General features: G+C 37.1%; 1 protein-coding gene across 1 annotated transcript in view; it reads left to right on the top strand.

Moving 5' to 3' along the window:
* Positions 1 to 3,114: 3,114 nt before the first annotated feature.
* LOC149289300 (neuromedin-K receptor-like) overlaps positions 3,115 to 23,539 on the top strand; it is a 70,682-nt gene continuing 50,257 nt past the window's right edge. Inside the window, exon 1 of the mRNA XM_089490713.1 lies at positions 3,115 to 3,548. Coding sequence (XP_089346839.1) covers positions 3,115 to 3,548 — 434 coding nt within the window. The remainder of the gene's footprint in view (positions 3,549 to 23,539) is intronic.

Raw genomic sequence — 23,539 nt, 5'->3', positions numbered from 1 at the left:
GCTGGTCAGGTTCTATGTGGACAATGTGGACGCTGTTTTTTTTGGAGGGTTATTAAAGAAAGCACTATTATATGTTCAGTAAATGTTATTTATACGTATTTATTTTACTTATAAGTTATTAATTTATTTTTTCAGATTTCTTGTTGTTTACAGTTGACATACAGTTTACAAATTGGTGCAATAAATATTCTTAACATAATTTTGTAGATGTCTTTACATTTGGGGGGGGGGGTGCCACTTACAGGATCCGGCCCGGGTGCCAAATACTCTAGGTACGCCCCTGAGGACATGTATACGTTTTTCATATTTATGACCAGCACAGGTAAAGTGCTGCCCTGCATTATGTGGGATGTATAGACTCATGGAAGGGAACCAATTAGTCACTTATACATCATCCATACTGCATGACAGCACTTTATCTGGTCTGGTCAGCAATATGTAAAAATGATATGTGTCCTGGAAAACATGGCTGATGTGATCATCCTAGTCTCAGTATATAATGATAATGTTATCCTGTACCACTGTCAATGTCTGGCTCAGTATAACACGATAGCAGTTATGCTGTACAACTGCCAATGTCTGCCTTGGTATATAATGATAGCAGTTATGATGTACCACTGTCAAAGTCTGGCTCAGTGTATATAGCAAGGCCTGACTCAGTATATTGTGATAGCACTCCTGCTGTACCTCCATCATTGTCTGTCTCAGTATATAATGCTAGCAGTTATGCAGTTTTAAAGTGTGTGTGGGGTGCCACATACAGGATCTGCCCCAGGTGCCAAATACTTTAGGTACGCTCCTGCTTGGTGCACCTAATGATGCACTTGATTGAATAATAACTCAACTTAACGTAATACTAAAAAGCTATGTTAGATAACTATGTACTAAGTACCTTAGATTTGTTCTCACATGTATTGGACCACTGGAGCCTCAATGACCCACTTGTGGTTATTTGTATATTTTCTTTTATGTATGGTAAGGTTATGTTATAGGAAAACAAAACAAAAAAGTTGGTAATAATGATACCCTCATTGGCTAACTGAATTGCATCATATAGAAAGCTTCAGGCATATTGTACCACATGAGGAAAAAACTAGTACTCGTGTCCACCTAATGGTGTAAGTGTGGCTGATGGCTTCATAGGACAGGCCACATGTGATATTTTTTTTCTAGGAAGCTGTTCCACTTATCTTCCACCCCCTCAGTAAAGTAAAACTTCCTTATATTACATCTAAACCTCTGACCACGTAGTTTTAGACAATCGCCTATTGTTCTAATAAAAGTATTATGCTGTATGATGTATGAAATTGCAATTTAATCATACTAGTTCCCTAAGCGAGAGTAAAGAAACACAAGCTATAGCACATAGTTTACTTTTATACTTCACGGCTCCTTTAATTTCTAATGGAACCCATATTTAAATTTAAATTAAACTGAACATATCAAGATATCAAGAAAGAAGTTAAGATAATTGGCTACCTTACAATTACAACCTTATTTAATTGCCGCGCAGCCTTGCATCAGGTCCTCTCAACGGAAGCTCTCTGATAAATGCCAGCTGCTGTAGTAATAGTGTGTAGTTGGGGAATCCTGTGTAATGTCAATAAACACATTACTAATTTTAATTTAACACCGATTGAGTTTGGGGGAATTTACTATATATTATGTATATTATTACATATCTTGTATATTATTCTGCAATATTTATCAATTTATCAGCAATATATACATTTAATCTGAACAGACATAGACAGATACACACTGTATATGGAAAATCATATTCCCAATTATTATGATTTTCAAACAAAAAGTAAACTATTATGGAAAAGGGTGTGAAAATCGTCATGCAGGAACCCTGCATTATTATGTTGTATCATGATACGAATTAACCCCTTGAGTTTAATATATTGTTTACCTTTTTACTTCAATTATAAAAATGCAGGGTATTTTAGGACAACAAATGTAGACCCTTCTGGTAAAGATGTATATAATGAGCTTTACTTGACTTGACCTCAAATCCTTTCTTCTGCTTATTTATAGTTACCCTGGAACATAGGTTCCTCAAGTAACAAGAGTTATAAGCACAGGTACAATTGGGTGCAATTATTCCAGCAATATTCTGATTAATATATGAGCCTATAATATAATTTACAACCATTTAGTATGATTTCATAATATTTACTATTAATTTAATTAATTTAATATCACATCAATTTTAAGATTACCGGTATTTCAAAATGCAACATATAGTTGGGCTCATTGATCACACCTTTAAGTAAAACAAGGAAGCAGAAATCTTATAGCAGAAATGTAGCTTGGAAAAAGAAAAGTTTTATCTCCATGCAGCTGACACATTGTCACATTGTTTGCATGCTACATAAATGAAGTCTATGTAAAAAAAAAAAACACACACAACACGGTGACAGGTGCCCTCTTGGGATTACCGTTCCATGGCTTGCACAGAGTGGAGGATGACGCCTTGCAGGCTAGGCAGGCACGGTAAGCAGGCTTTGTCGGAGTCTGGGTACCGTGCTCACAGCGTTCACAACGCACGAAAACGAACGCGGCAGCACCGTGGACCCACATTCCTTTGATGCCACCGACCTGTCCATGGCACAGAACGGATAAATCGCGTGGAATGCATTGCTATTAATACACCAGAAAAACTCGGGACAAGGTGGCAAAATGAGCACTCGTGATTTGTTTTTGTATGTCAGATGAGCCTAGTATGCACTAAAGCTACCTGTTTGCGTGGCGTCGGGAGTGTAGAAGCACTCAGTAGGGGTAAATCCGTATCCCCCTCCCTACTGTGATGTCACGACCGTTCTTCAAGACATTGGTGGACCTAGTTGTATAAAATGCTCGCAACCAGCAGCTTCTTCTGTTGCTTGATCTCAGCTGGTGGGTTGGAAGTTATCCTGAAGTTCACCTCTGTAGAGCTTCACAGAGTCTTTATCCTTTTCCCACTATTCAGTGAGTACATTTGAACGTAACACAAACAAGGATGGTTACCATTTGAGTTAACCTTTTCTTTTTCATCTGGCATTCCTGCAGTGAATTTGGAAAGAAAAAGAACATTTGTGTCCTTGTTTCCTTTGATTTCGTTGTTCAAGAATGACTTCTACACCCACAAATGTGTCATCTGAAGAAGTGAATGTGTTCGCTCCTCTTGGTGAAGCGATGTTGTGGCCAAAGAACATCTCCCAGAGTAATGCCACCATGACTCACAAGTTCGTGCAACCTCCTTGGCGCATAGCACTTTGGTCCCTGGCTTATGGTTCTATGGTGGCTGTGGCTGTGTTCGGCAATATAATAGTGATTTGGATCATCCTGGCACATAAAAGAATGAGGACTGTCACCAATTACTTCCTGGTCAGTCTGGCTTTCTCAGACGCATCCATGGCCGCTTTCAATACCCTGGTGAATTTCATATATGCCCTTCACAACGAATGGTATTTCGGTGAAGCCTACTGCAGGTTCCACAACTTCTTCCCAATTACAGCAATTTTTGCCAGCATCTACTCCATGTCTGCTATAGCTGTGGACAGGTGAGTCATCCAACCATTGCCCTATACAGAATATGTCATGTTCCTAATAGTGCTCTGTCATCTTTTATGATATGCCCAGATTCGTTTCATTTATGGAAGTCCAGAGATCTCTCGAAGGTAGTAGACAAGCAGCATTTCTACAGTTGTCAACTTGTAGAAAGGTTGTGAATGAAAGACAAATGACCAGAGTAACACCTGCTAATATTACTATTGCCTATTATTATAAAAAATTGAGTAACTTACTTATAATTTTAGTCCATACAACAAGATACCATTTGCTTACCGTGTTTCGTGTGCTATGATTTTGTGCACTGAATTAATTAATATGTCAAATATATTTCAAATTTAATTCTTTATAGGTAATATCATATGACTTTTCCCTAGAATGCAACATATGTTTCTAGATGTTTATGTTGACACTATTAAAAGCCTTAGATTGTGTCTTTTGTATCTAATTTTTGAACCCTCTTAATAGGTGCTCTAATTGAGTGCAAGTTCTAGTTATACTTTTGGTTGCCACAAATGTCAGATCTCAAGTATGTGTGTGTTGCTTTCAGTTAAAACACAGGGAAATACTACTGTAATGAAGTGACTACAGTTAAACAGTCTCCTCCAAGAACTGGAAAAATAGTGTAGTGCTTGGTTCTACATGAAATAAAGACTCTTGGCTTGATAATCCCATTTTCTATTCTTTATAAATCCAAGTTAAATATCAGATTTTCCTTCTATTTAGATTGTTATTCCTTGTCTTTGTGGTCTGTGGGCCGATTAATTTATGTTCAATTAATCTTTTTCCGTGAATGGATCATTTTAAGAGTGATCAGAATTGAATATGACACTTTAATCCATTTTGGTATTAAACAAATCACCAGGTTTACATTTAATTCAAGCAAACTTGTCTTTCATCAATTTTACTCTTATTCCACAATTTAAACATATTTTATGTTAAAGTCATATTCATCACAAAATATTTGATAGACTGAAAAGAAAGTTTAACCTGTAAAAGCAAACATCCCCAGTGCACCCCTTATTCAGAGAAGGAGGTTGGAGTTTTGTGAATTTAGGAATCATATTAGTCAACACACCAGTTGTGTTTTTTTTAAAATAGTTCAAGAGTTTGACAGTCATGTTAACATTTATTTTACATTATTTGTATTTTCTATTCTAAACACAATGTTTGCCAACATGCACATAAAGCTAATTTTGACTGTTCTCAAATTTGTTCAGATATCAGACAATAGGATGATGGTTGGATAAGTGTCTCAAGTTGCCCATAAGGAAATGAGATCTAGAGTGCATATGTGTGTGCCTGTATATATTCATCTGTGTGTGTGTGTGTGTGTGTGTGTATGTATGGCAACACTGACATTTTCACTCTCTCCTATGGTGACATCACTGCCTAAACCTGTATGAATGGTATTTGCAGATTGATATAATTTATAATAATCCTTTCCAGCAGACTGTTTCTGCAAAAAAAGGCAGACACAATTCAGTGTTTTTCTATTCCATTGTTTTTCTTCTTTCTTATTTTTCCTTTTTTTTCGTGCTCCCTGTACTTTGTATGCCATTTTAATCATTGTACTCTCATGCCACTGTCATAACCTTTAACACTACATATCCATGGAAAAATGTGGAAGAGGGGTATATACACCCCCTAAGATCCCTCCGACAAATCCAGGCTGTAAACAGCCTTTACATTATATATATATATATATATATATAAATATACCTTATGTTATTGCTGATGGCATCTTTGCATTTTGGAAAAATTGGCAGTGAAAAACATGGGTGGAAAAATAAACACAAATGAAAACAGAATTCTGACATTTTGACATAACTTGTGTTTAAAGTAGGCAGAATTGCACAGATGAGAATTAATGACAGCTATTAATCTGCTAGAAGTGCCCGAGCTCCATAAAACCAACATATGTCACAAGCATCTTTAACTGTCAGATTTCAGGAGACCTGGACATAAGTTAAGGTATTATGATTCTTCTATAAATGTACACTAATAAAAATTAATTAAGAGGGATATTTATTGTGGTGTACAAGTCAGTCCATTTCCATAATTATTTTTATACCTGTCACTAGGCCCATTTAGTAGAACAATCAGTGGTGTACTTGGGGGGTGAACTTTAGTCCTTTCTGCTGAACGTTTGCGGGATGAGCACAGACAATCTCCTCTGCTTCTATGGTGGAGCACCGGAAGGTCATGTGATGCCGGCGCTCAGTCATAGAAGCCCCGGCGGAAGTACTGGCCAGCAGTAGCGGAGGCTGCCCTGCCCCACTAGACGCCAGGGAGTCTGAAGCACGGGTCACAAGTAAAGGTAAGTCGGGGGGGGGGGTGTTCAATGGTTTTCTGGAGTGGCATATAGGGGGTTAAAGGGCATGTCAAAGAGGCAGAGTGGAATATAGGGGGTTAAAAGGGATTTCAGGGAGGCAGGGTGGCTTATTAGGAAGGCAGAGTGGCAAACTTTTTTTTCCCTATAGGGTAGTCTTACATTCAGGCTTTTTCCTTTTTTTCCTAAATTAATATTCAAATTTGGAGGGGCATCTTATAATCAGGGTTGTCTTATAATCGAGCAAATATGGTATTAATATTAAAATAAATACTAATAGCTGTATATGTGAACAGCATTCTAATTTGCTAAGTCACGTTAAGTTACCTGCACAAAGACCTTTACTGCGAAACTGAATGGTTATAAAGATTTGCTAGTACTGGAGGTATATATATATATGCAGTCTACTAAAGCAACGCAGGGTGAGAGGGGAAGAACTTTTGGTCTGCTGGCCTTAATGCTGACAATACATTGATGCCTAAAGTGCTTCAGAAACCCCATTCATGCATGTATTTATGAACCCTTCTTTACCCCATTAGGCTTGCCCACAGCTGGTTGTTGGTTCCTGAAATGGTACATCACGGGTGCATGTTTTGTTTTTTGAGCATGTCTTTTGATATTGAGTTCTTTAATGATGTTTTGCACATTTTGTGGAAATGCTACAGTTGAGCTTGGATCCCTAATGATTTGCCACCTTACCTTAAAGACTACAGTGGTTCCCCTAAACCTCTGTGACAAGAAGCATTGGCATTTTTTTCTTCACTGCATGGCAGGAAGCATGACAACTCAGGCTTCAAAAGACAAAATATACATTGTATATATAAAAATGCTGGGTAAATGCAGGAAGGGTAGTAGAACTCCTTGGATTAAGAGATTTAAAGCCAATCTTAACTCAAGGATAATGAAAAACAAAGGACAATTAATGAAATACCCCTAACTATGCTGTCGATCTATACAGTATATAAGAACTGGAAAAAAATTATCTGGAAAATGTATCAATTGAATATTTAATGAAAATTATAGTAACATGAGTGATAAATGCATTTAAGTGCTGGGATCAATTATACTTCTAAATCCAGCTAGAAAAATGCAGATGGAAAAAGATGCAGAAATGCTTCACTTTCTCCAGAAATCTGCCTGCAATCAGGGCTGGACTGGGAATGAAAAGCAGCCCTGGAAACATTTGGACACCAGCCCCATATATTTTATCTCATGGTCGAGCTCTTGTACCCACACGCACCTCTTATACATACCCGAGTCACACTATTTGCCATCCAAATAACTATAAAACATTCTTTTTTTTATCACATTATTTGTATTAAAATCCCATAAATCAAAAGTGTGAAAAAGCCCACATAAATTAAAGAGATTAGACATAATGGAATCAAAACATTTGCTGCTGCAAAAACTTTTAGATAAAAACGTTCAATTTTATTCAGTGCAACAAAACAATGATAGCAGTATTCTTCACAATATTTTTCAAAAGGAAATAAGAAAATGTAACAAACCTTTTGGCCATTAATACCACACGATCATCCCAGCACTACATCACACAGTGAATACCTAATCTTACATAAAAATAATGCATACATCTTACCGCCGCATCGGCTGCAATGGCATCTCAATGTGCCGGACGAAATCTCCCGGTTTCCCGGTGGGCCAGTCCGGCCCTGCCTGCAATATTCTGGCTTACTAATATTCTGGAGTACTATCACTCAGGGGTGAGGGTGTGTGTGTGGAAGTTCCACCCTTTTGATGAAGCGTTCCAAGAGACCTTATTAACAGGACAAGCATACAAAGAAAGAAGACACAAGAAAAAGAACAGACAAAAAAAAACCCCGTAGCTGCAGAAAAGGAGACAGGGACATGGAAGTAGCTGGAGGAGAAGGTAAGGCACCAGTGGGAGAGAGTGTGCCTCAGGAATATTCTTGTGTGCATCATGGAGATGGAAGAAACAACCACATTTCCTACTAAGGAGAAATAACAGCTGCATGAGCACTAATGAGACACAACTTCTGCCTGTATGTAGTAACTGTGTTTAACCCAGTTTAGTACAGAAAAAAAAACCTCTAATTTAACCAATAAACTGATTTGACTAATCTTCTGCTTGTTCGTTATTCATTAGTTGTTTGTATGATTCAGACAGGAATATAGAAGACTGTTATTTGGATGAATATTTAGTAAGCTTTATTAGTATATGGTAAGCTTTAAAAAGGTATATATATATATATATATATATATATATATATATATATATATATATATATATATATATATATATATATACATACACTTAATGAAAAAAGAAAGACCCCTGTGATAACGCAAAGCATATGGGAAAGTCTGTATTGACAGTTATCTTCAAAAGTATTCCCTTATAATCTGAAAAGACAGCTACTCTAATGCCTTGAAGTGAAGTGAAATGAATCCTTTTTCCTACAAGTTGAGAAAAAAATTCCACTCACACTAGGTGAAGTCAATAATACCACAGTAGTTACGTGACAGGAATCTCTTTTAGATGTTAAGAATTATTGCCATTCTAAATCAATGAAGGGCAAGTGAGATGGATGTGATCCCAAATTAAACTCTTCAGAAATTCAACCTCAGAACTCCTCTGGAGAAATATCTTCCTTCTTACCAATTATGCCACAAGATGAGAAGAACCAACCACCATAAAATCTGGCTCTTTCATGACTCTAATTAAACCTTACAGAAACAGAGAAATTGTATTTTTTCTTAAATATTTTTTTTTGTATGGATCTGTGTGGTTCACTTTTTACCAGTCCATTTTAAATACAAACCAATTCTCATTATTCTCAGTTCTAATCTTATTCTAGACTTACTTAAAATATCATACCATAGTGCGGTGTCATTGAATACTTTTAAGCAGTATAGTCCTGTGGAAAAGTGTTTGCCTATTCCCAATTTTCTGTTTTTGTCATACTTTTTCAGATCATCAAACTAATTTTAATATTAGACAAAGATAACCTGAGCAAACACAAGATGTTTTTTTAAATGAAGATTTCATATATAGAAGGAAAAAAGCTATCCATCTCTATCCTATGTGTCATTTTAGTTACTAAGTCAATCAGTTAACCAAATTTGGTTAGTGAACCTTCCCAGAAGTGGCCCGCCTACCAAAATACCTCCAAGAGCACATCGATGACTAATCCAGGAGGCCACAAAAGAACACAGACTAACATGTAAAAAACTGTCCTCACTTGCTTCAGTTAAGGTCAGTGTTCACTATTCCACAATAATATTCCACATCATACCAACAGTCAAACACTGCCGTGTCAAAGCCCCTCCTTTGCTGCTTCAGGACCCTAAACCTGGGTGACTTGACCTAATTGATGCAACGATTATTTCTGCTCTGTACCAGAAAATCCTGAGGAAGAATGTCTGGCAATCAGTTTTTGACCTAAAGCTCAACTGCAGTTGGGTTATGCAGCAAAACAGTGATCCAAAGCACACAGGTCACACCTCTGAATGGCACAAAAAAAAACAAATGAAGAATTTGTAGCGGGCTATTCAAAGTCCTGACATAAATCCAATTGAGATTATGTTGTATCACCTTCAAAAGAGAGTTAATGCTTGAAAACCCTCCAATGTGAGTGAACTAAAACAATTCTGCCAAAAAGAGTGGAACAGTTTTCCCCCCAGAGCGAAGTAAAACCCTTTATAGCCTGTGGGGACTACCCAAATTGTTCGACTTGTTAATCGATACTCTATCTTGTAGACTAAGTTTGGATTTGGAGAATTCTTGTAAATACTGGCAGAAGAGTCTAACAGTCTTAGTCTTTTTGACTACTGATCACATTTGTGTTTGGACTATCTTTACTCCATGTTTGTTGTCTGCTAGGTCATTAACTTCCTTGTACCCTTCATTTGGTACTTTAGTGTGTGCAGTCTCCTCCAACTGAGTAGACAGATCTGTGTTATTTCTTTTTAAAAAACACAGTGGCAAGTTGAATCTGCAGGGGTGTATATGGCAAAGATAGATGAGGATGGAGCTGGAATAAATAGTAAAACCAGCTAAAAACAGAGAACCAACCAATTTTTGGTTATTTATAACTACAGGTAATTTAACACACAATAAAAAAGTATTGAAATAATATACACAGTACAGGCCACATATATCACAATATAACTTAAAGGTACAGACATATTTTCAGATATTGAAAGCCAGGTAACACCCAAAATGAATCCAGCAATAATAAACAAAGGAAACATACTCACCTTAGACCCTTAGAAATACACTAACGGTACCAATGCTATTCAAATTTCTCATTAAGGTCATTAGGCATCATAATTTCTTTTAGATGTGTGCATTCAGATTAAGATGGATTGCAAATCTACCAAATCTAACAAATTTTGGAAAATGTGTAGTTTTGTACAAAGCCACAAAAAAAAAAAAAAAAAGACGTGACCCCCTACAAATCATAAGAAAACAAAGCAAAAAGCTCTGAATTTTCATCTGAAATACTTGGGCCCACATTCACTTACATACACTCTCACTCACTCTCTCACACTCTCATTCTAAATATTCAGCTTCTGCCGACCACTTGCTATCTTCAATATTCTACCCTTGTCTGCATCTCCGCGGACGTAGCCCAGTGGGAACTACCGCCCAAATGGTGTTGCCTCCAGTGATATCTGCTCCCTGATCCTTCAATCGGGGGAATCATTTTGCCATAACTTGAACTTAGGGCAATATGGCAGCCCTTTTGGTGATGTCCTCTAAATATATAAATAGGTTAGCATATGATGGGGCCATGTTTATCCCCATCGCTGTTCCTTGAAGTTGTTTAAAGAAGATATTCTCATGTGGGAAATCATTCCTAGTCAGTACTATCTTGAGCAGTTTTGTAGTGAATCAATAAAATCATCACCCAATGACTCCATATCTGCGGTTCCTCTAACAGTAGCCAAACCCTCTTTATGTGCAATAGATATATATATATACTGTAAATTAGACATAACTAGAAGTACCCAACAGAGTTTGATTATTTGTAATAATATCCTTTAGTTTATTTAAAAAAATCTTTTGCATCTCTCAGGTAGGAGGGACATCGTAAGACCTGGGGTTGTAAGATTCTGTTGGTAAAAATGGCTAGTTGCTGAAATTCCAAATTAGTACCAGCACCATGGACAATTCATTCTGCAATTCTGCAAGCCATATTGTAAACTGCCTTTTTCTCCGCATGAACATTTCTGGGGCCGCCAAAGTATTTACAGATCTCACAAAGATCTCTGTCAATAATATTTTCCAATTTTAAAGTTTGGAAAAAGCCCCTGTATATGTCCTGAGGCGTCCAAGGGGCATAAAGGACTTTACCATGGTTCAAAATCTCCACAACACTTTCTACTTTATCTAGATGTTCCTCAATAGTAATTTTGCCTAAATAATAAATCTTTGGCTTATAGAGTTATCATAACCTTTATGTCCTTAATCACCTTCACATCATGTGGGTGTTCGTATACCCTGGTGGGGCTTTCAATTTGTGGGGTTATTTGAGATTAGTGTCATAGATCTTTCTCAAAATCTGATCATTCACCAATATGTTAATTCCAGTAGGAGCTATTTTTCACTTATTTTCCAGAATTAGGGATGCCTGAAATAATATTTTAAGCAATGTTACCTAGAATAAGTAATGAGAAAAGCCAAACAACTGATATATTTTTATAATATTCATAATTTGAATAATTTTTAAATACATAATTAACATACATTATATATTAATAAAAAGACATGTAAAGTACTATTGATACCTAAACTAAATGTTACTCTCTATAAAAACCCTGACAATGCTGCCTAGCTTGACAAAATCGTAGGTCTAGCCATGCCTTTTTAATAAAACTGTAAATGTTAAAAATGCAAGTCAAATTCTACTTGTAGATATGAAGTCTTTTTGGGGATATCAACAACAGATAAGATCCTTCACATGAAGAGGTAAGGAAATAGATAGACCTGATAAAAGAAGGTGGAAGGAAGAAAGCATATGTGGTAAGGGACAAAATAAATCAATAATCAAGGTAGATGAATTAAGAAATAACTTATTTTTTAGTAGTTGTTTACAAAGCCCATGTATTTTTGTAATTGACTACTATTAACATCCTTGGTACATGTTAAATCAACTGGCAAGCAATGGAAGGGACAATGCACCAGATATACAAAATATATTGCCCAAATTAAGATATTTAGCAATTAACTATGCCAGCTAATTATATGAAATACTTTACTAGTTTAGTAATATAACCTGTTCTTTTGACATAATAATAATAATAATAATAATAATAATAGCAATAATAATAAAAGCCCTTATCTCAGACAGTGCCAAGGGTTTCATTACACAAATTAAAGCAAAGCAGGGAACCACCGAGAACTTAATCAGATTATTGGCAAAAACATGCTGTTACCAAACGTGTGTGCCGCACTTATTGGAAAGCTGCTAGGGAGTCATTGTCCACAAGACTGAGGGTACCAATGTCAAACACAAATAATGGCTCTACTGAATAACAAGGAAGATGTAGGATAACTGGGTGCTAAAACACTGCTAGCTGATAAACTGTTTGAAAAGAAAGAACCCTATCTGAATGTAACATTTATTAAGATACAACTAAAATCAAACTAAGATCAGTACACCTTAATCACATGAATAAGACAATTTGTCCCTCCTTAACCTCCATCTGCCAATTGTATCCCTAGTAGTTGTTTGTCCTGCAGTGCTGCAGCTATAAACCCTATAATCTCAGGTGCAGACTCCTGCTGAACAGTCCTCCTTTGTTTCAATTTACCATCCCCTTTTGTCACCAAAACTGCCCTGACCCGTCGAGGCATGAACTCCAAGAGCAGCCAGATGGAGGCCCTCGACTTTACTCACAGCATCCAGCAAGTTAATACCCTTTGTAACAAAGGCAAGGGAAAGGTGAGTAAGTATATTAAGACCTGTTCCTAAGACATCCCTACCAAAAGTATTCAAATTATAGGTGTTGTGGAAAAACAAGGTGAAGCAGCTGGTTCAAATTAAGAGTTATTTATTCAAATAAGATTACAGTTAAGTGACATGCAGTGTGTAAACACTTTCATGAAAACTGAGCAAGCCCCCATTGAGTTAAAACAGGGGCTTCCTATAGTTTGAATATGGTAACACCCACTTGACGAAGTCAGTAGATACAAGTTTGGCTATGTCAAAAATGTCTCCTTATCTTGCTGAACAGTTGGTGGGGTGCAGTCCTTTCTCCTTGTGCAAATGTAAGCATAAAAAGAATATATCTTGTTCTTAGCAAAACAAAAGTTTCATAGAATACCAGTGCTAGAATGATTTGATTTCTTAAACATAGGCTACTTTCCCATCTTTGTGGGTTCCAGATCTTAGAGTCAATGATATCATCAGGCCCCATTGAGCAAGGACATGTAGTTTCTTTCAATTAGTGTCCTGTCACTGCACAGGTGTCAGTAAATGTGACATTTCACTCTATCCACAAGACTGTGTTGTTCTTATATACATTATATGCTCCAAACTTAATCTGCTGAAACCGAAAGTATAAATTGTGTGTCTTGGTAACGAAATAGTTGAGCTTTCAAATAACTGAAAGAAATTCTTTTGGTTTTTTTGTGGACCAGCTTAAAATATAATATTTATATTGTGGAACCTTTTGAAATTTTTGAAACATCTATTTTTCCACTACTCTCTCTGTGAATTAGTTTGTCCTATGGGATAAATGTATATCTTCCAAATTCACTGTTTCCATCTAATGTGGTAATGTGAAATGGCAGTATACTGAAATTAGCATTAGTTGCTTGAACATACAACATATTTAAGGAATATTTAAAAACTACTCAGTTATCCTCTAGTACATCTATATTTAATGATCAAAAGACACCAGTGTCCAATAAGTAGGGTTATGAAAGAAGGGAGTTAAATCTCTTGTGTGTCCCAGAAAGCCTCACAAACACTAGATATTAAAGTAGGTACTTTAACGTGCATTCTTTAAACCAACAAAAACATATAGGAACTACAGATCCACAGGTTCAGCTATTCTACTCTTCTGGATTATGAAGGTTCACACCACTGATTGGCTCCTTAAAGAGTCAGTCCGTGGCAGGAAAGCACTTGAAATTTGTGCATTAAAGTTCATATGATGGCTAGAGTGTCCCTTTAATGATTTACATGGCCTGGCACAATTAAGCCTAATTTAAATTGGTGGAGAAAATTTCCCTGGCTTACAATAATAATTCCTTTGTATCCCTTATGGGTGGGAATGGTCAGATAAGAAAAAAATATTAGATATTATAAAAGCTATAAGATACTTGTCTCCAAAGAGCCCCTGGTGTCCTAGCTTCATAAATGAAGCCAGTCACACAGAAATACCAGCTGTGTTAACATGGCCTTGTCGATGTGCTAATATGTATCAGCAGTATGAGGCTGGGCATTAGCCATGAGATCATTGAAGAAACACAGCAGGCACCATACATGCCAAACAGACTTCAGTCCCTCTGTAAAGGAAAGGGGAAAAAAACTATGAAAAGTGTTTGGAATCTGTAACCTTGTAAAAGATGGATATTTATTAATTATTACTCTGGTTGCCCGTCTTTGAACCCTAAAGAACAGAGTAATAAGGGGAATGGGAGGACTACAGTACCCAGAAAGATTATCAGAATTAGGGTTATTTAGTTTGGAAAAAAGACGCTTTAGGGGGGACTCAATAACTATGTATAAATATATAAGGGGGCAGTACAGAGATCACTCCCAGGCCCTATTTATACCCAGGACTGTATCTATAACAAGGGGACATCCTCTACGGCTGGAGGAAAGAAGGTTTCTACACCAGCACAGACGGGGGTTCTTTACAGTAAGAGCGGTGAGATTATGGAACTCTCTGCCAGAGGAAGTGGTAATGGTAAACTCAATAAAAGAGTTCAAAAGGAGCCTGGACGTGTTTCTTGAAAGCAATAATATTACAAGTTATGGATATTAGATTAATAGGGACAGAACGTTGATCCAGGGATTTATTCTGATTGCCATATTTGGAGTCGGGAAGGAATTATCCCCCTGGTATGGGGAAATTGGCATCTGCTTCATAAGGGGTTTTTTTGCCTTCCTCTGGATCAACACAGTAGGGACACAATATGTATATAGGTTGAACTTGATGGACTTTGGTCTTTTTTCAACCTTATGAACTATGTTACTATGTAAAGGTTAACTTCATTTTTCTATTAAAAAAAAATACCTGCTGTCATTTTCAATGGCCGCAAGTTGGGATACTTTCCAGGGACCAGTGGAAGACCTGCACAAAAAAGAGAGAAAAGGAAGGCAGAGTGTGGTTTGTGTAGCTGAGATTGATGTTTGATAGAACCTGACCCATATAGTTGAGAGTAATTTGTGTAGCTGAGAGTGGTGTGTAGTAAGTGTGTGATTAAAATAAATGTGTGGGGTTGGGAGAGGCATTGTGGTAAAATGGGATTTATGTTGCTGAGAGTGGGGTGTGTGGTAAAGTGTAATCTGTGTGGCTGAGAGTGTTGTGTGAGCCAAAGTTGTGTCTCTGACATACATACCTGCTGGGTTGCAGATATAATGCATGTCTTACTGACTACATTGCAAAAAAGCACCCAAATTTAGGGTAGGAATTCATTTAATCAGTTGTAGTAAATGAGCTACAAGATAATTATTATTTTTTAATAACAGACAAACAAGTAGTCACATTTGGATCAGCTTCAAATGTACCTTTTCAAAAGATAATTGCCATTATAGACAGGGTTGCTTATTAAATTTTTATTACATTTTGTAAGCTTATATACAATGTTGTGTGAATGAATGGAAATTGCTACTTTCCTGAATGGCAGTGTTTTTTCATAGGTAAAGAGTTTTGCAGATTAATTCAATGAAAAATGTGTAACATTTCCTTGCAAAGCTACAGGGCACACTTGGCTTTAATTCAAAAGCAACATTATAAAGGTTGTTGATATTCAAGCAAACGTTATGTATTGTTTTAGCTCCTTATTGACTATGAGTAATCCCAAATGCACAACTCATGCTGTACATCAGTAAAAGCTAAATATTGCTCACCATAGACCTTTAAAGTTATTTGTGAAAGGTAATTAATTGTTAATTTATAAAAAGTCAAAGTATGCTGTGGAGTACAATATACAGATACAACATAAAGAGGGATTTTTTTTTCTCCAGGTTATATCAATGTAACCTCTACAGTAAGCTGATCTCAGTTTAGCCAGTATATCAGACATATGCTACACTTATTCTGAGCAAATTTGACATAATAAAATAATTCAACTTAAGTCTGCATGCATAAGGAGAACTAAAATGAAATCACCTAATGTGTAGCATGGCTGCATTCAAATATACATACCTTTAACCTTTGTTGATGTCAGGGTGGCAGGACCTGCCAGAACGTGATGAAAAAAGAGTTAGCCTGGGCAGTAAGCACCAGACCATATATCTTGGAGGTGTCAGGTGTGAAATTAATTAACATGTAAATTACAGTGAAACAAGTACTAATATGGCTTTAAAAATACACACCCATTAAACATTCACAGTGTTGGTGGAATTTCTGATGTGAACAGCTCTCTTGAGGTCATTCCGCAGCATATCTAGTGGGTTAAGATCTATGCTCTAAATGAGCCACTTCAAAAGGCAGATTTTCTGTTTAAAGCCATTATGCATTACACAACTTCTACTGAGCTACAGCTGGCAGGCAGCCACCTGGACATTATCCTGTATTATACCTTGATAAATTTAGGAATTTATTGTCACCTTGATGATGGCATGCTGTCCAGGCCCTGAGGCAGCAAAGCATCCCCAAATCACGATGCTCACTCCTCACTGTTGGGGTGATATTTTTATGTTAGTAGTGCTGCTTTTCTTCCAAAAACAAATCAACCTTAGTTTCATCAGTCCACAGAACATTTTTGCAGTAAGATTGTGGAATGTCAAGGCAAACTTCAGGCACGCAGCAATGTTTTTAGGAGAGCAGCAGTTTCCTCCCGTGGTCTCCTGTCATGTTAAATGTTTAGTTTATGGTACATTCATGAGCAGAGATGTTTTAACCAGTTCAAGTGATACCTTTAGCTGTTACTCCAAGGTGCTTTTTTCATCTAAATGTGCATTCTCCGTTCATCTTGGCTGGGCACCCACTTCTAGGGAGAGCAGTCACAGTCCTAAATTGTTTACCTTTATTAAAAAGAAATTCTTTGGACTGATGAATATGCAAACCCTTTGATATTACTTTACAGCTATTTCTAACTTTACACAAATCAACAATTCTTAATTGTAGGTCTTCTGACATTTAATTTTGTAAGGCATGATTCACAACAGCAGATGCTTCTTGAAAATAGAAAACCCAAAGTGTTTGTGTTTTTTTATTTTGATGTCAAAGTAGCTTTAAAACACACAACTCTTTTTTATTGATTGGACTCCAGGTTTTCTCACTCCTGACTCCTAATTAGCTTTTGTTGAAATGATTAAGCTAGGGGTTCACATACTTTTACCAATTCGCACTGTTAAAGTTTGAATGATGTATTCAATATGAACAATTACGATAAAATACTGTGTATGTCATTAACATAACAATCTAACATAGATGAAGATCATATTTTAAGATACATTTATACATAAATGCTGTTAATTCCAAAGGGTTCACTTACTTTTTCTTGCCATTGTTTCCTTTGGAAATCATCTGTGCAAGCAAGCTTATTTTTTTCAAGATAAAATAATATTTTAGTAAATATTAAAGAATAAAGGAAACAAATAGATTATGTGACTTTGAACGAGTAATGAGGAATGGTAATAACAACTGATGAAGTATAATCAATAGGAGTAAAATACGTGCGAATCACTTGCAATCATTGGCCAAGTGTTTGACCTAGAAACACTGATACAGGTAGTAAGGTGTTTATTAATTATTGTTAAATTTGGGAGTTGGGAAATGTATTCAAGAGATTGTGTGATTTCCAGATATTCACAGAAAATTAAAAACAAGATATACCTTTGTCTCGTCCTTTGACTTTCATTGTTGAAATATGAAGAAGAATGTAATTGCATTACTTGCTTCTTGATAAAGCTGCTAGGTTATTAACGCTGGATAACGTGAACCAGGTACAAATGTGTCTCCTAGACCCCTGACCAGGTTTTTATGTTTCTATGCTTGAACCCAACAGCAATCCTACATTTATTCCATAACATTTGATTTACTCTGTTTCATGCAGGTAAACAAGTAATTTCAATATTTTCTGTATGGATTAACTTGTCTGCTGTAAAATGATTTGGAATAGAGTTCCAAAAATTCGATGTCTCAAATCTAAAGATCTTACAACCTACAGGATTTTCATGTATCAAACAGAAAGAACAAATCAAAGGTTGTTATGTCAATGAAAATTAAGTTAATTAAATTAAACCAACAATTTAATTATGAACAAAGCTATATAAAACTAGATTCCAAAAAATACCTTTGAGGAGCCAGGGAAAAGTAAAACATTTATTTGACCACAAACATACCCTGATTGATGAAAGGCTGAGTTAGACTGAAACATCACACTTCTACTGTAGATTCTTTGCCAAATGATAGAGTTGGCTTTGCTTGCGTTAAACATTTCAGACATGATTTTGCTTTTGTGGATAGTGTGTGTATGTGGTCTGTTGCTTGTATTTTATTGAAATGTTAAAGTCACATTGTCTCTTAGTTGACGGTGAACAGCACTGTAGTGGATAATGTCACAGTAAATAGCAGGGATTTTTGTACATATGCTGATTTATTGTGACATTGATACGACTGAATTTTGTCCAATAATCATAAACATCACAACATACCACAGAACATCTCTTTAAAGTATATGCAGGTTAGGTTTTACTCTAAAAAAGAAACACTAATATTATGGGAGTAAAACTAAAGATTCTTTCCATTTGCATTACATGTATAAAAATTACTAATGACCTGTCTTAAATTTATTGCAGATCATTAGTCTAAAAAGTTTGACATGTGAGACTAGTAACTGATGTAGACAGACACAAAAATATATCTCCCATCATTATATTGCATGTCCAGAAGTGTCTTCCAAATTCCCCTATACCTTATGAATACTCTGCATACTAATGTTGGATGGCTGAAGTATGAAGTCTCAGTGATATGTGTGTGTGTGTGTATATATATATATATATATGTGTGTGTGTGCACTCACAGGACTTCCTATTAAAGTGCAAAAATGTTTATTAGTTTAGGTCATATGATGTCCTGTGAGTGCTCCTATTTTTTCTATCTATGGATGTCTAATTGTGGCCGAGGATCAGCACTGGGGCAAGTAAATTTATGGATTAGAGTATGCCTTTCATTCTTGGTACATATATATATAAACACTACCGTTCAAAAGATAGGTGTCACTTAGAAGTGTCTTTATTTTTGAAAGAAAAGCAAATTATTAAAATGACATCAAATGTAATAAAAATAGAGTGCAGATGTTGTAGCTGGAAACGTCTGATTTTAAATGGAATCACTTCATAGGCTTTATCAGCAACCATCACTCCTGTGTTCTCATGGCACGTTGTTTGAGTTTAAAACGCTAATTGAGTATATATTTTTTTGGTATCTTGGTATCTCTGCTGCATTTTGATTGAAATGTCATACATGAAAACCCATAGATGAAAATTTTTATATTGGCCTATTCACAAATGAGCTAGAAGACCCTTCCAAGCACCTTCACTACCACATTATTATTAAAACTGTTGTTGTAAGTTGAAAAACAAGGAGGGTATGAGCATTCCTTGCAAGTTTTTAAGTTAATGCTGTTCCATTTTATTCCAATTTGATGAAGCAGAAACCATTGCAGCTTAGATAAAAAGTATTATTTGTATAAATAAAAAACAACTACTTGTTATCTTCCAATTTATATTTTGCTATAAATAAACAAAATAGAAAATGACCTGATTATAACTGTATGTTAAACAGCAAATACATAGATACTAATCTAAACCACTAAAATAATAAAATAACATGTATTAAAATGTAAGTGTCAAGAAAATGTCCTTTTACATTTTTCATTAAGTAATACAACTAATTAAGTCATTATATCTGCTTGATACACATTATAATGTATCCTTACATAACAGCACAAACATAATTGTAATTGTCAAGGCCGGCCCAAGGCAAAATGCCGCCTCTCCCTCCGTCCCTGCCGCCCCCCCCCCATTATCTAACCTCCCCCTTGTACTTACCTTTCAGCAGTCCTGCGCCCAGTCTCCCTGTTCGGTCTCGGTGCCGGCTTGTAATGCTGAGCGCCGGACATCTTCCGGCACTCAGCATTACAAGCCGGCACCGAGACCGAACAGGAAGACTCGCCGCAGAGGAGAGAGAGAGGGGCGCCGAGCGGGTACTGACAGCTTGGTAAGCGAAAAACCACTCGGCGCCCCTTTCTCTCTCTTTCGCTTTTAAAAAAAAAAAAAAAAAGGGCTTGGGGCGGCAAAGTGCCGCCTGGAGCGTTTGCCCCACTCGGCTCCATTGTCGGGCCGGCCCTGGTAATTGTGGAATACCACACTATGATATCTTTTATTTATAACTCCTTCCAGTAAGTGAGTGTTACTTCTCCTGTGTATTTAACCCTTGGTGGGGCAGGTAGATTACTTTTTATTGCTCCTGAGACTGATTATTTATATGTATATTTATATCTGTATTTACTTTGATACTTGGTATATTATTAATACCGTATTTGCTCGATTATAAGACGAGGTTTTTTCCAGAGCAAATGCTTATAATCAGGTGTCTTATAATCAAATGTCTTATAATCAGGGTCGCCTTATACTCAGACCTCAAATAGGTCTGATTATGAGACTAAGATCCAGATCCCCCGCAGCGATGCAGGGGACCTGGATCCTCCTGTGTTATCCCCCCCCAACTTACCGGTGCTTCTGAGTTCCCGGTGCTTAGTCCGGGCTGCGTGTAGAGCTCTACATGATACAATCGCGTAGAGCTCTACACGCTTCCCGGACTAAGCACTGGGGACTCAGAAGCACCGGTAAGTTGGAGGGGGGGGGCATAACACAGGAGGATGCAGGGGACCTGGATCCTCCTGTTTTATGCCCCCTCCAACTTACCGGTGCTTCTGAGTCCCCAGACCTGGATCCTCCTGTGTTATGCGCCCCCCCAATTCAGAAGCACCGGTAAGTTTAGAGGAGGGAGGGGGAGTGTTAAATGGGGGGTGTAAGGCATTTCTGGAGGCAGAGTGCCCTGTGAAATGCCTTTTAACCCCTTTAATGCCACTCTGCCTCCTGAAATGCCTTTTACCTCCCTATATGCCACTCTGCCACATAATACGCCTTTTAACCCCCTAAATGCCAGAGTGGGCATTTCTGGAGGCAGAGTGGCACAAATGGGGGTCAAAAGGCATATCATGGGGCACAGTGGCATATAGCGGGTTAAAAGGCATATCATGGGGCACAGTGGCATATATGGGGTATAAGTCAATTCTCGGGCAGAGTGGCAAGCCTGGGGGCAGATGTGCATAACTGGGGGGGCAGGGTGAAAAAAAAAAGGAAATAAAAACAAAATATTTTTCTCAATCATAGCTTTTATTAACAAACAATTGTTCACATAGTTTACATGAACTAACATTTACTGGTAAAACTTTTTTCCTATAGGGTCGTCTTATATTCAGGCTTTTTCTTTTTTTCATAAGTTAATATTCAGATTTTCGTCTTATAATCGAGCAAATACGGTATTTAATATATGCCTATATTGTATTGTATAAGTTGACCGTGTATTTGTTTTGTCTGTATTTATTAAATTATTTGATATTTATTTTAGTGCTTGAGCCTTTTTTGGTCTTTATAGGTTTTCTCTACCTTTTGGAGAAACTGTATTTATCAAGACTAGCTGCATTGTTCTTTTATTGGTTATCATTCCCTTTATATTAGCCCTATTTTGTCCCTATACCTATGGCTGGTAAATATAACCGATATTATTACTTATTGTTTTTTTTTCTATCTATCAAGTTTGGGGCTATTATATATTACTCTTCCCCCCCCTGTTTTGGTCACATAGGGCACTGTATTCTTTTTGCTCCCTTCTAGTAATTGCATTAAAATGAACTGCAATGTACATTCATTTTAGATGTATTTTCTAAATACTTAATATTAACCATATCTCTTATAGAGGATCAGTTACTTGTCACAAAAATTACAATTTAAATACATTAAATAAAAACCATGCAGATGTTGTCACGGTCAGGACTACTTGCCAAGCCGTGACTGTGTGGAGGGCGTGGGCATGAAGGGGTTAATAGCACCAGGCCTCTGGATTTACTAACTTGACCCCTTAACAAGGCATAAGCTATACCAAATTAACCCCCAAATCCTGCCTGTATCCCCCCAGGTAGTCTGCCACCACTCACGATTTTGATACCAGATTCGTGAGAAATCCGAATTAGAACCTTTATCTCTATATATATATCAACCCACCCCGGGCAACTAACATATATATATATATATATATATATATATATATATATCCTGTAAAACTTAATAACAATATGGTAACGTGTTATCCTCTCTTAGGGTTTGTGGATATCGATACTAGAGCCCAAAGACAGACTTGGATTATGAATATTTTAATAACAAAAAGACAAAGATTACACAGTGCCAGAATTACAAAAACAAGACATACAAAATAAAAGTTAAACAGCAAACAGTTCTTAAAAACAATGGGACTTAAACACAGGACCCTCACTCACGAGTTTCTCCAATAAGTAGGCCTGTGGGAACTCCTTAAGTCCAGATGGATTCTTACGATGTTGTTCCGATCAGAGTATATCATGGAGTTCTGCTTTGAGGTCGCTGCTTTGTCCCTAAATCAGACTTTTGCAAGCAAACGCCCCTCTGACCACATGACTGATTATATGACACCATCCCCAAGAATCGGGTCCCATCTTTGATGTGCCAATAAGTTATGGTGGGGTAAAGGTGATGGAAACCCCCCACTTAAGATAGGAATGGAATTCCTATAACTCAGGGTCCTTATCTGTTAGGCCATGAATCACCACAGGGGTCCTTTGGGAAGATGACACCTCTAGCCAGAACAGATACAGAGGGCATTCACAAAGAAACACATTAAATCAACCTCAGATTAACTCATTGAATGCTTAAACAAAGAAACTAACCACCTCTGCTGGGTTACCCTTCCATGCATCCACTACGTTATATGAGTTAATCATGACACCTCCCCCTTTAAGATGGTGGACAGAGGAGGTCAGCACACGCTGATCTACTATGTCTGCCTAAATCCTAGTCTCCCCCTGACAAGACAAACTGTCAGCACGGGACTCCATCTGAGCAACTTGCTAAACTTCCCATCTACTCTATCTGCCTGAGGAGAAGGGTTGTGATAGATTATAACAGTGAAGTCACAACCATACAAGCATGGCCGTAACTCCTGCAAAGCACACACCATAGCTAAGCACTCTCTGCCAACCCTTGAATAAGCCTCTTCCTTTGGCGATAAGTTACTCGGATGTTTTAAGGCCTCATCCATTTGTTTCTCTGCCCTGCTTAGGATTGCTAAACGCTGCCCATTCCCAAGCAAGACAGCAAACGGGTGTCCGTTGTCCTGGGCTTCCTGTGTGGATCCCAGGCTCTGCGCTTCACCTACACTCAC

Source organism: Sceloporus occidentalis, unplaced genomic scaffold (genome assembly GCF_023333645.1).
Source record: "Sceloporus occidentalis isolate IW3139 unplaced genomic scaffold, rSceOcc1.0.p SCAF_46, whole genome shotgun sequence".
In the NCBI taxonomy this organism is placed as follows: Eukaryota; Metazoa; Chordata; class Lepidosauria; order Squamata; family Phrynosomatidae; genus Sceloporus; species Sceloporus occidentalis.
Note: the sequence above shows the minus strand (reverse complement) of the source record. Positions and strands in the feature narration are given on the sequence as shown.